This window comes from Podospora anserina, chromosome 5 (assembly GCF_000226545.1).
Source record: "Podospora anserina S mat+ genomic DNA chromosome 5, supercontig 1".
NCBI classification, from domain to species: domain Eukaryota; kingdom Fungi; phylum Ascomycota; class Sordariomycetes; order Sordariales; family Podosporaceae; genus Podospora; species Podospora anserina.
This window is the reverse complement of record NW_001914837.1, coordinates 824,525-837,220: the sequence shown is the minus strand read 5'-3', so window position 1 is coordinate 837,220 and position 12,696 is coordinate 824,525. Positions and strand designations below refer to the sequence as shown.

The 12,696-nt window shown below is 51.6% G+C and overlaps 4 protein-coding genes across 4 annotated transcripts, besides 1 other annotated feature; 1 reads left to right on the top strand and 3 right to left on the bottom strand.

Annotated features, from left to right (window-relative positions):
* Positions 1–298: 298 nt before the first annotated feature.
* PODANS_5_655 (uncharacterized protein) lies at positions 299–1,135 on the bottom strand (the record flags this gene model as incomplete). Its single annotated transcript, XM_001904239.1, has 2 exons — positions 299–832; positions 893–1,135. 2 exons carry the CDS (start codon positions 1,133–1,135, stop codon positions 299–301), a joined length of 777 nt encoding a protein of 258 aa, XP_001904274.1.
* Positions 1,136–2,318: 1,183 nt separating this feature from the next.
* PODANS_5_660 (uncharacterized protein) lies at positions 2,319–4,735 on the bottom strand (the record flags this gene model as incomplete). Its single annotated transcript, XM_001904238.1, has 4 exons — positions 2,319–2,936; positions 2,988–3,742; positions 3,800–4,437; positions 4,500–4,735. The coding sequence occupies 4 exons, from the start codon at positions 4,733–4,735 to the stop codon at positions 2,319–2,321; spliced, it is 2,247 nt and encodes a 748-aa protein (XP_001904273.1).
* Positions 4,736–5,872: 1,137 nt separating this feature from the next.
* Positions 5,873–5,964, bottom strand: a tRNA (tRNA-Ser).
* Positions 5,965–6,302: 338 nt separating this feature from the next.
* Positions 6,303–7,764, bottom strand: PODANS_5_670 (uncharacterized protein; the record flags this gene model as incomplete). Its single annotated transcript, XM_001904237.1, has 2 exons — positions 6,303–7,484; positions 7,561–7,764. The coding sequence occupies 2 exons, from the start codon at positions 7,762–7,764 to the stop codon at positions 6,303–6,305; spliced, it is 1,386 nt and encodes a 461-aa protein (XP_001904272.1).
* A 3,352-nt stretch (positions 7,765–11,116) lies between these two features.
* Positions 11,117–12,235, top strand: PODANS_5_680 (uncharacterized protein; the record flags this gene model as incomplete). Its single annotated transcript, XM_001904236.1, has 1 exon — positions 11,117–12,235. One exon carries the CDS (start codon positions 11,117–11,119, stop codon positions 12,233–12,235), a length of 1,119 nt encoding a protein of 372 aa, XP_001904271.1.
* Between the last annotated feature and the right edge of the window lie 461 nt (positions 12,236–12,696).

Here is a 12,696-nt window from a genome sequence, read left to right as displayed (position 1 = left end):
TCAGCCAGAATTCCCCCAAGGCATACCGGGGGGTCGGACCGCAGCGTACTTGTAGTGACCGTATCCTGGTATCTGAATCACAGGTCAGCCAGAGGTCAAGTCAAACAGACCACCACGAACCCAGCGACTCACATTCGTACACCTTCAGTGCCAAGCATGCAGGTCGCGGCCCAAAGTGAGGGAAACTGTGGGTTAGACAGATTCCCGGCCTCTTTTTCAACCATCATAGCCAATGCCTTCTTCTGGTGGCTGGCAAACAGTTAGTCACAGCATTCGAAGACAAATGTCACAAGGTGGCTCACGGTTTCAACTCGGTCTTGATACAATTGCTGACCTGCACCTCGGAGAAGATTGTTGGCCCAGCTGCTTGGTCCAAAACCGTAGCAATTTCAGATTTCTCAGTCAATGTCAGCTGCTTGCTGAGGTGAACTTGTTGGTTCAAGGTCTCAATAGCTTCCTGAAAAGTGAGGCCTGGTCTGGTGAGATAATGAGGATTGAAGTAACTCGTCCCTTGGTAATCTTCCGTGCTCGGGTGTTGTAGGAAAAGGCTGCTAGATGCCAGCGTATTCCCAATATCTTGAGCTTCCTCTATATCGCCGAAGAGCAAGAATTTGAGTTTCTTGGAACGTCGATTCATAGATGCTTCAAACTGAAGACCAGATATTCTTTCGAGGACCTGCACACATTCAGCTGCCTCCGAGTCGAGAAGACCGCAATACTCGCCTGACGCCTCTGAATAAATAGTGTAGGTGTTGCCGAAGCCCGTGAAGCTCACTCCAAATTCCCTCTGCTCGGTACTTAGACGATGCAGGTGCGGTTGCTCTAATACTAGCTATTGCCAGGAGAAAGAATCAGTATAACCTTCAAGAACACGTCAAAGTCCAGGGCTGACCATGCCAAGGCAGGTTGCCAGGACTGAAGGTTCCCCTTCAGCCGGCACATCCTGCATCTCACAGTCGTTGTCATAAACACGGTCCTTTTCTCCAGAGCTATCCGAGTCTGACCCGGAAAGCACCCGTCGTCGAACCAAAGGTAAACCCTGGTCATTCTGATCTGGCGCGTCGTCACTGCCTGGCCCCGATGATGAGTATGGTCGTTTACGGCTTCTCCATTCAGTCGACTGGGTACTCTCCATGGCAACAATGATGGGAAATGGTATCGTGTTCCTGGCCGTGATTTTTTGCTCTCTTCTGAGTTGTTGATTCAAAATTGCCAAATGGACAAGATCATGTACTGGAGTGGCAAGGTAGGCAACAACCAGGCTGTCGGCGGGGCGGATTCAAGACGCTGCCAAAGCGAGCTCAGCTCCTTCCACTCAACCCCAACTCACAAACCTGCATCGCATGATTGGCCGACATAACGACACCTTCGCTCTCAATCACGTGGGTCAACTTGCCGCTCCGAGACAAATATTTGCTCGGGGAAGGGCATCGATCTTGATCTCTCATACTCTTGCAACGTTTCTTACACCACACCTCACCCTGTGACCCTTGATCGTTGGTGCTCAAGTTCAAGTCACAATCCAACTACCCTTCCCTCAGACACGAAAGTTAACCATTCACAAATCCCCTCAAATCAAACACACCCCCACAACAGCTTACAACCAACAATACGCCTGCCCGCGCTGCTATTGCTCACAGCAACGCCTGCTCACAGCCTTGGCTCCATTAAGCGTACCGCTCTGAGAATAGCCATGCCAGGGTGCGCGTGAGGCATGGCTTCCTGGAAGCAATTCGTCACGCGCAGATTTGGTCAGAGGATAGAGTGACGGGAGACAAGAGGCAATGTCCTCTTAGCGCGGGATGAAACGCGCATTGCTGTAGGGGTTGTACCCTTCCGTCATTGTTAGAGGGAGAGAGAACGGCCCTGGGCCAGCAATTGGGTAAGAGAAGCGAGAAGGGGCGTGCGAGCGGCCAGCCTCGCTCGCGAGCCAAAAGCTCAAGCGCTTCGAAACGAATGCTTGCAGTCAGCGTCGCGACTCTTGACACCGCGTTCCACTTGAAAATCGGTTGGCGTTGTAGTCGATTCCCGATGCCTGATGTCCAATTCCAGGGTTCAAGGGTCCAGTCAACATCCTGCATGCTCCAGGGAATGTTGTGAGACACAGGGGGTGAGCTGACGAGGGCCCGAAATATAGAGCACTGTTGTCCAAAATTATACATCAGTGATCACTTCACCATGTTCATATCGAACGCCACACAAAACATTCACACAGAAACTGGCTCATCTATTCATTTTCCACCACTCTCCAACCCAGAATATTACCCGTTCAAACGTCTACAATAAACCCGCTTCCCAATCCCCCCAACTCCAAGCCCTTAAAACAGCCCCAGCAAATCATCACTTCCACTCGTAGCCTTCTGTTCCACCGGCTTATGACCCAACTGCTGCCCGGGTGGTGGCGGGGCACTATTCCCACTAAGATCCATACCCGCAAAGCCACTCATCAGATCATTCATCCCCCCACCCATACCAGGCGCAGCCCCAGGACCCGGCGAAGTCGTCGTGGGCGGTGGCGCATCAAACAAGCCCATGATGTCAGCCATACCACCGCTGGGCGGAGGCGCACTAGGACCACTGGGTGACATGGGACTAGCCACCCGATCCGGAGTGGATTCCGCAGCCGGGGCGGCGCCATCAAAGTCAATGTCAAGAAGGTTCTCAATATTGTTTTGAGAGCCGCCTGCCGTGCCATTGGATGCCGCGGCGGCAACAGAGGCAGCGATGGGGTTCTCTGCCAGGTTTTGCCGTTGCTCTTGGATGGCAGCGCGCTGGATGGCCTCGGCACCATAACGCCCCTTGCCAACGAACGACTCGGGTGGCTTGTGGTACACAGAGGCGAGGGTCGAAAGCTCGCTGAGGAGCTGCTCGAGAAGAACTAGTGGCAAGCTGGTCACAGTCGTGGTAATTGCTGGTTTTTGCGAGAGAATGATGTTCTAGAATTTCGTTAGAACCGCATCCTAAAAAGGGGTAGGGTGGATGTAAACAAAACAAACCTTGGCAACATCGAGATCACCCGAAAGAAGACGCCAGTAGATATAAGCGCGGTCCCGAATATCCGGGTTGTCGCTATCCCCTGTTGCCACCTGCAGCACCTTTTGCACCAGGCCCTGGTTGTTGCTGGGCTTCTTGAGGAACAACTTCACCACAGCTGTGAGAATCTGCAACTGTGTCTGTGTAAACTCCTCCTCAAAGACGTCAACGAATCCTGATAGAATTTCGTCCGCATTGTTGATCTTTTCCGCATACTCTCCAACGATCCAGATCAAGGATCCGCGTGCTGTTGGCTCATCCAGCTCATCGATGTACTTGCAAAGAGTTGGAATGACACCCTCGTATCCTGGATATTTCCGGAGAATGTCCTTGATGACAACAATAACCTCTTGGACCACGTAATTGACCTTTGTCGAGATCAGGTCCTGAAGGGCCGCAACGCACTTCTCGCTGGCCGCCTCAATCTTGATGGCGACCTGACCAATGGCCTTGACTGCCCTCTTCACAAAGTCCATGTCCACTTCCAAGGCATATTCCTTCAGTTCCGAAAGGAGCTGCTCATAGTTCTTCTCGTTCGCAATCCTGACCATGATTTCGAGTTTTTGGAGCTTGACATAGGGGGGGTCGTTGTATTTGCAGAAGAATACCCTCAATTCCTTGCTGAGAATGTCGGGCTTTGCTTGTAAAAGAAGGTCGATATTTCGCAGGGCAACATACTGGACTTCCGGGGCGGAGGAAACGAGGGTAACTGAGGGTTATTCATGTCAGTAAACGAAGACGTACAGAGCAGCCGCGGAGCACAAACCTAAAGGAGGAGCCATTTTCTTGAGATATTGTCTGACCAACTCTGGACTGAGCATCCTCATGTGGATGAAAACAACCTTGACGGCAGCCAAGACAACGCTGGGGTTGACGTGTTGGAACTGGGGGGTGACCCTTTCACAGATGTGCTCTGACTCCTTAACATCGGACGCAGGATAATCGGCCAAGGTCGTCAGAATTGTAACTCTGCCCCATTCCGTGCACTCATTCAACGCCATGAGAAGCTTTTTCAAGGTGGCAGGTGTGATGATGAGGGCCCTCGTTTCAGGGGCTGTCTCGCTGATCTCGGAAAGCGCCTGGACCGAGTTGGCTACCACCATGGGGTTGGGGTCTCCAATCAACTCCTGCAGAGTCTCGAGAAATCCGTTCTCTATGCACATGGTTGGGTTCAAATCGAAAAGCTTGGCAACGCAAATGGCAGCGGTCTTGCGAACGTAGGGCGATTCGTCTCTAAGGGTCTTGCGCAGCGGTTCCTCCATGTAGTCCACCATCTTATCAACGCGAACGCAGCCCATTGTTCGGATAGCGAGGGCTCGGATTAGGGGGTTCGGGTCTTCGGAGTCTTGTACGAATGTGTTGACGGCGAGAATGCACAGGTCCGGGTGGGACTTGGCGTAGTTCCTGTCTCCTTATCAGTCCAAGCCCCTTCATTGTTTGTAGCCCAAGACACCAAAGAGACTCACATCAGGTATAAGTACACCAGCTTCTTCTGGTCCAGATCCGATGTTGCGATATTCTTGAGGACATCGGGGAACAGAGCAGACACATCCTTGCCAAGCGTCATGGCCATGATGGTCTTCTGGATTGCCTCCTTGCGCTCGTGAGCATACTGGGAAACCAGCCCAGCGCGCAACTCGAACGTCTCACCCTTCCGCGGGGGCGCGAGGGCCCCGCGTATCCGGTTCACGGCATTCGACATGTCTGGACTGTATGATCGGACAGGTGCCGTCAGGGGCGAGGGGCGTTCGTGGAGTAAGGTACGGGATAGTAGGCGACGAGAGGCGGTCAATCGTCGAGGGGTGACAAAGGACAGATTTGTCCGTTCAGTAGGTGTGGAGGCTTAACATGCGCCGACAGTGCGTAGATGGCGGCCCGCGATTCTCGGTGGTTGAGGAGGGAGAAGCAGGCAGCGTGCCAGGATGTCTTGTCGTGGGCGGCAATGAGGTGTGGATTGCGATATGCAGTGGACAGGGTGCTCGTCAGCATCTCCCAAGTTCTGGCCCTGTCCCGCTGCGCTGTTCGAGGCTGGAGTTGTGGCTTGGCAAGGCCTCTAGCTCTTGGTTTCAGGAAATCAGGCAGCTCCAGCCACAGAGGGTGGGGTGTCTTGCACTCAATGTGGGGTCAAGAGCTCCCCTGTCAATTGACGATTGGCTGCTGACGGCTCAGTAGCAACTCATCAACGACTACACCCAGGGCAACATCAACCAAACTATCTTGTCAATTTTTCACTAAGTCAACCGCTGTCTTGTAACATATCATCTGTTGTTGCTCAAAATGGTATGGCGAAGTTTTGCTCTTGTCTCAGTCAACCCTTTCTAACCCGGTCACAGGCAAACTTTCCCAATCTTCGACGGCTCTTCATCGAAGCCAGGACTGAGAACGAAGAGCGAGATGTCTCTCGTCGAGCAGTGCGTCCTCTTCTTTTCCTTGCAGATTCATAATTCTCAGCTAAACTTTTACCCAGTTCTACAACGCAGTCATATACCTTGGTTCTGTTGCCGTACTTAGCTTGATCGCCCAAAGAATAAACGATTCATGAAAGACCCCACATTCCCATTCTCCATGCGATGAGCCAGTGTCAAAAGTTCCCAGACCGTCATGTAACTCACACCTTGAGAGCATGTACAAGACTGTATTCACTACTCGATCTCCCCATTTGTTTCTCATAGTTGTAATATGCTCAACCTAGACTTTGAGACATCCAGACATCATTGCGTCGTCCGGAAAGCCAAAAATAGATCGTCCCTTGTGGATACGTACCACAACCAACGCCAGTTGTCATTATGAACTGTGGAGTTGATGAAGAGTTGAAGAGGAGAACAGGGCAAAAAGAAGACGTCGCCTGCAGGATTCGAACCTACGCTTCCGAAGAAACGGCCTATGCTGAGGGATAGCAGGGCCGCGCGTTAACCACTCCGCCAAAGCGACTTTGAGTTGTTTGATGCTGTTATGCCGAGGAATCAGAGGTCATGATGTAGTGTACCGCTCCGCCCAGTTGAAGGTTGACGGAAGTCTCCCGGTGCTATTATCGCCAAAGGCTGCAAATTGATCGACGAAGATAGCCGTTAGAAGCTTCTTGGATGAGCGAATAATGATACAAATATCCCGAAAATATATACACATTAGTCCCGTCCCATGCTGCAAGGGTATCTTACAAATGCAAAAGTTAAGAGCAAACAGCCGACAGTCAAACACAAGACACGCCTACAAGCATCAAATTGCCAATCAGAAACCGCCCACAACATCAACCCGAAACTGCCTGCCACTTAGTCCGAGTCACACTCCTCATCGGATACAGCCCTCCGTTTGGTGGCCCCCTTTCCCTTGCCTTTCTTTGGCTTCTCCTCCTCCTCACTGTCCTCGCTTGCGCCATTATCATCGCTGGACTCACTGGACTCGGCAGCATCGCTGACCTCCTCGTCGCTCTCCTCACCATCTTCATCTTCCTGATCATCATTCTCAGCCTCATCATCGCCACTGATGCTAGGCTCCCTGAAGCTCTTGACAGGAGCGCCTCGCCTCGAACGCCGGCCGCCATCAGCAACACCAAAGGTCTGGTCCCACTGCTTAACAGCGTCCAGGTCAGCCATCAACTCCCGCTGCATCTTGATCTCCTTAGCTCTGGCCTCTGAAAAGCGACCAGTCATTCCGATTTCAGTAAGCATCTCCTTGAGACGGTTGATCTTGGCCTTGGGTGTCGTCTGTCCGCCTTTCTTGAACTCAAACGCCCAGACTTTACGGACGCCGCACTTTAAAAGTTGACCCTGCAGTTGCTTGATCGTAGCTTCATCCGGTGAGGCCTCGGTAGCTGCCGCCTTGGTCTTACGCGCTGCTGGGGCTTTCGGTGCTGCGGAGCCCTTTCCCTTGCGCTTGATTGGAGGTCCATCATCGATAACAGATGAGAGGGAACTAGAGGACTCATTGCCATCCTCTTTTGCGACAACCACAGGTTTAGGCTTCTCGGCTGCCTTGGGCTTGGCTTGTGCTTTTTGTTTCCTTTTCGGCGGTTCGTCGATCACGTCGGACAATTCGTCGTCGCTGTCTGGAATCTTGTCGGCGCTCTCCGGCACACTCTTAATTTCAGAGAGCTCACTCGAATCGTCCTTCGCTGTGACTGTCGCATCGCCTTTTGCAGGCATCTCTTCCCTGTCTTTCTGAGCTTTCTTCTTGGCAGGTTCTGGTTCCTTGGCGCTTGCGTCGCTGGCTTCGTCATCGTCGTCCGAAACTACCCTCCTCTTCTTGGACGGCTTCGCGAGCTTCCGTTTCTTGGCCGGCTGCTCCGAGGCTTCACTGGCATCGTCGACGTCGCCGGACTCAGAAGGCACGTCTGCCTCTGGGGCGGGGGAGGGGCTTTTCTTTGCTCGCTTGGCGGGGGCACCGTTCTTTGGCTGCTGCTTCGCCTTGCGCTTCGGGGGCTGAGGGGAGGGTTCAGGTTCGGATTCGACATTCTCAAGCGCTTCCTAAAATCGCAGATGCAAGGTCAGTAATGCCCTCATCATTGTCTGCTGGGATTTGAGAAGTTACCAAAGCGGCGCGAATGATTTCTTTGCTCCTGGCCTTCCACTGGCCCTCTTTCAAGAAGCCCTTGTCCAGACCAAGTTTCTCCTCGACCAGTTCGCGGGCGTAATTGACGGAGAGCTTGTCGCGGTCGGGACCATTGTAGATTTGGTCGACCACACTTGTCAGCTCGGCGGCAATTGTCTTGTCTGCCACCTTCTTTGGCGCCATGTTGTCGACTGAATGATTTGCACAAGTGAAAAATGATGATTGGATCTGTGCGTAGCAAAAAAAAGTGATGAGAGGTCCTGATAAACGCGTCGGATTGACGCGACTGCGATGGGGCTTTGGAAGGTGGAGACAAAGGTCAAGGATTAAAGCGCCACTTTGGCCGCGGATCCATGCGGCTTGGCCCAGACCCGCATTGCGCCTTACCCTTTCAGGCACAACATCGACACATCGACGACATCATTCACTGGGATAGCTCACAACAAGGCCATGGTTTCAGGATTTTACTGGTTGTATATCTCTTCCCTATTTCGCAACTATCCCTGAGTATCATGCCTCACTCTGCCTTGTCCTCTCCCTGTCTTGGTTGTATTCTGTACAAAAGGAGAAACCTCCCCATGCCCTCAAACAACTGCTGTCTTATGCCGGACGTCTGAGAATTTAAGCCTTCCTGTCTTGAGTCTTCTTGTGCAGAATATGGATCAAATTTTCGACGTTGACTACCTTGTCGCAAATCCGGTGAACAACCTCCAGCATTTCCTTTTTGCGTCGAAGCTCTCTCTTCCTCCTCCAACCGCTTCCTAGCTTCTTCGGCGGTTTTGCGGTACCTCTCGGTTGCGCCATCAAGGATATTAAACTGTACTTCGACGTAAGTGTATGTTGCAAGCGGTGATGGACTCTAACTTCTTACTGCGTTCTCTTGATCCGCTGCTCATCGATGCCCACACCCGGCCTTCTGGTGCAGAATCCCTCGAGAACCTGCACCTGACATCGCTCTTTGTCGTTCTCGACTTCGATAATGGCGTTGTCCATTCGTTCGAACTCATGGTCTAGAAAGACGAGCATGAGCTCCAAAGACTCTGCGTCAAGCGTTGACATCTTATTCTTGAGGATAAGGTCGAAGATCTCGCGAATTGTTTGATGGTGATCCTTTCAAGATAAATGAGCGCATACTGACCTATTCTGTGGAGGTACACCACCGGCATTTACCATTTTGGATAGGCCACAGGTGAGTCGAGATTGAAATGGGTGATACTGAAATCTCGATGCAATCGAAGGTGATTATGGTACAAAAGGTAGGCAGGAAGGAAATGGAATTTGAAAAAGGCCGTCTGGGACCTCAAGTTGTGATTGGAGCTCTCATGGTAGGTAACCCACATGGGGAAGGTTAGCGGGGGCCAGGAGAAGGCAGCAGAAGGGAAAACTCACTATTCTGGAATGCTAGGATGATGGCCCCCGACTTCCAACTGGGTGTTGAATGTCATGAGGACTCAGCTCAACATGGGATAGCAGTCAATATTGGAGCACCCCACATGTCTTCAAATGTTGTTTTCATGTACGTCCAGTGGCTCACTGTGTCTTTTTCCTTCGATTTGATGAAATACTTTACTGGTAACTCGTTTACTGATGCTACTCGTTCAAAGATTAGATGAGATACACAGCGTTAACTTGCGAGCTATATACTCTTTCTTATGGTATGGTGCAACTTGCTCGTGAGGGATTGATTCGGAAACCAAGTGACTAGCACCCTGTCGTGAAATATGACCCATTCGTAAAGTCATGGGTTCCAGTCCATGTTGCTCTCGATTGCAGGATACAAACACACAGATGTAATCACATGGAGATCAGAGTCAGAACTGCTCAGCTAGGAAGATAACAACCAAGTCAGTGCCACTTCTCGGGGTTCTAAGACTGGACTTTCGGCAGGAGTGCTCTGTACATGAACAAGTGATGGGTTATCAGCGGTGTTAGTATTATTAAATGAAAGATTACTAAGAAGCTTTGGGAGGAGTAATCGTGGCTGTTCGGTTATGTGTAAAATCGTGTTCTGGTATCCTTATATTTTGACTCTCATGATAAGACAGTAGGTATCAACACATATCTTCGGTTCAACTAGGTTCCAAGCTGAAGGCAAAGCGTTCGGAGTGATGTGCCTATGATTTAGGTACATTAGCTCTGTACTATCCGGGACATATATGCCTGGTTCTCCAAGATACCTTACTAACCTTTAGGTATGCTCTCTTACCACTGGCAACCTGTCTTCACATGCAACCATCAAGGCCCAGTGTATTTGCATTGTCAGTGCCCACTCATTTTCTTCTATTATCTGCCGACACCCAAAACAACCGGCGAAAACATTTGCAGATTCAGCACAACAACTGCCTTGGATCTGACCTCGTGAGTTTCTGTGACTCTTCTTGTTCTCGTTTTCTCGCTTAAGGTATATTCACCACCTTGAGCCTTTCTTTACAGATTACAGCCATTATTCTCTTACGGTCAGCATTTCTTTTACGACCGTCATTCGTTTGCGGCCATCATTCTTTCACGGCAATTTTTACCACTATACCAACCTGAAAGCTTCTGCTTTCCATTTACATTATTTTATCATCGAACAGTGAATAGAAGTCACAACATGGCAAGTCTCTTCCCGGCACAGCCCATTCCCCGTCATCGCTGTCCAGCTTCCATGTTAACCATCTCCAGGCTGACTCCCCCGCCACCACCAACCAACGCAACACCTCAAACCCTCTAGTCTTCAAGATTCGCCACCCTCCACCTATCTGCCCTTTTGCCACAACCAACTTAACCTCTCAATTTCCACCCAGGAATCCACACCCGCCCCCTTCAACGACCTCCTCAACGAAAAGCATGCCAGAATGCATACCCTCGCCGACAAGCTAGCCCTTCTCGCCCACTTGATGACCTTCAACACTGATCACCCGCACGCCGAGGCGTTCAACGACACCGTGGCCCAGTTCTTGCAGGAGGCAGAGAGTTGCATGGCGCTTGTGCATGGCCACAAGGAGGTGGCTCATTACAATATTGTGATGGCTTTGTTGGTTTTGTTTGTGGTTTTCGGTGGGTTTTTTTTGTTTGTGGTTTGGGTTTTGCTGTTTTGTTAGGTGGGGGTTCAGAGTTGGTGTGGGGGGTTGGGATGGGGTTGGAGCGCGGAACATGGAGGAGAAGGCCGCAAGGAAGTTCGAGTGGGTTAGGACACTTTGTTTGTTGTTCTTAGTCGTGGCGAGAGACTGCTGTCACTGTCTTGTTAGTTTTTACCAACAAGGGTCTGATTAAACTATGGCTGACATGCTGTGACTGTGCACATTTCTTTCCAGATCTCGTTGTTTGCTCTGGATGTGGTTGTCGGCAATGAAGGAGGCATGTCAGGGTTAGGGTAGGGGTCCTCCCCCTGAGCCTTGTTTTCTTGCTGGTGGCCAGGTGACAAAGGGCGGCACGGACCACCTCTCCATTTTATCCAGCACCACCTTCCTTACTCGATGTTCCTTATCACTCACCTCTCCCACGAATTTGAGTTTGGGCTACTCCTCATTCTTTTGCACCTCGCAATTTTGCCATGGTGCTCCGGCCTCATTCCCGTGCCTCTGCGGTGCTCTCATTTCTCGCCTTTTTGACCGCTTCAACATGTGTTTCTGCAAGCCGAAGCCCAGGGCTCCCCTTCGTGATCAACACGTGGGGCGGCGCTTTCACAGCGGCCACTGATGCGGCATATCTCGCCCTCATCGCCGACAGAAACACGTCCGCTCTGGATGCAGTTGAGATTGGGTGCGCGACATGTGAGAAGAACCAGTGCGATACCACTGTTGGCTATGGCGGCTCACCGGACGAGTCCTGCGAGACCACTCTTGATGCCATGGTCATGGATGGCACCTCCATGAAGACCGGTGCTGTTGCCGGCTTGCGGAGGATCAAAGACGCGATTGGTGTCGCACGTGCTGTACTGGAGCACACTAGGCATTCACTTCTTGTTGGAGATTTGGCTACCAATTTTGCCATCGAGAATGGGTTCAAGGAACAGGATTTAACGACCGAGGCAAGCAAGGAGAAGTGCGAGGCTTGGAAGAGGGCCAATTGCCAGTCGAATTATAGGCTGAATGTTGCGCCTGATCCGAGAACTTCGTGTGGGCCCTATACGCCGTTGCCTGGGATTGATCAGCAGACACTGGCGAGATCGGTGATGGAGGACGAGGGCGCTGTGTCGCATGACACTATATCCATGGTTGTGATTCATGAATCAGGGATTATGGCCGCGGGAACATCGACCAACGGGGCTTCACACAAAGTCCCTGGAAGAGTTGGAGATGGCCCGATTGTCGGGAGCGGGTCTTATGTTGACGGTGATGTTGGTGGATGCGGAGCCACCGGGGACGGCGATATTATGATGCGCTTCTTGCCTTGCTACCAGGCTATCGAGAACTTGAGACAGGGGATGAGCCCACAGGATGCCGCAGAGGATGTTGTTGCCAGAATGCTGCGCAAGTATCCCAACATGTCGAGCGGGATTGTGGTGGCCAACACCAAAGGCGAACATGGGGGTGCAGGTTCGGGTTGGACCTTCACCTACTCATTCCGGGGGGGGGATATGGAGGCAACTGAGGTTGTATCGGTGCCGCCACTTCCAAGGAGACTCGAAGAACGAAGGAGGAACACCAATGACATTCCCGATGAGATCTGAGCATCGTTTGAACCTCCTTTGAACCCTAACCCACTGCCTGTCGGCTGCTCGGAATCACTTGCAGATGTGGGCCAATCCCCGCGTGCCCATCCAATGTCCGGGGGGGGGATGAACCCCTGTGGATCTCGCTTGTCGCCGTTGGGCCAATTAGCGCACTCCACAATCCTCAGCCTAATCCCAAACGGTCGACTTTAATCTCTCTCAGAGTCTCAGTGAGGGCGTTGGCTTTTGGTTCCTGACGCCGCCAGCGGCCCAGCGCGTGTCCTTCTTCTTTTCTCTCTCGTGAGTTTGACGTGGGCGCGGAACCTTCAGTTCTCATCGTCGCTTTTTGCTGCTTGAGCTGGTGACAATCTGCCGCCATGTTGGCTTGACATTCGCTTCATTCTTGACCATGATACATACAACCACATTCTTTTAACCAGCACTTACACACACAGTACATACTTGGTACACTGTATACA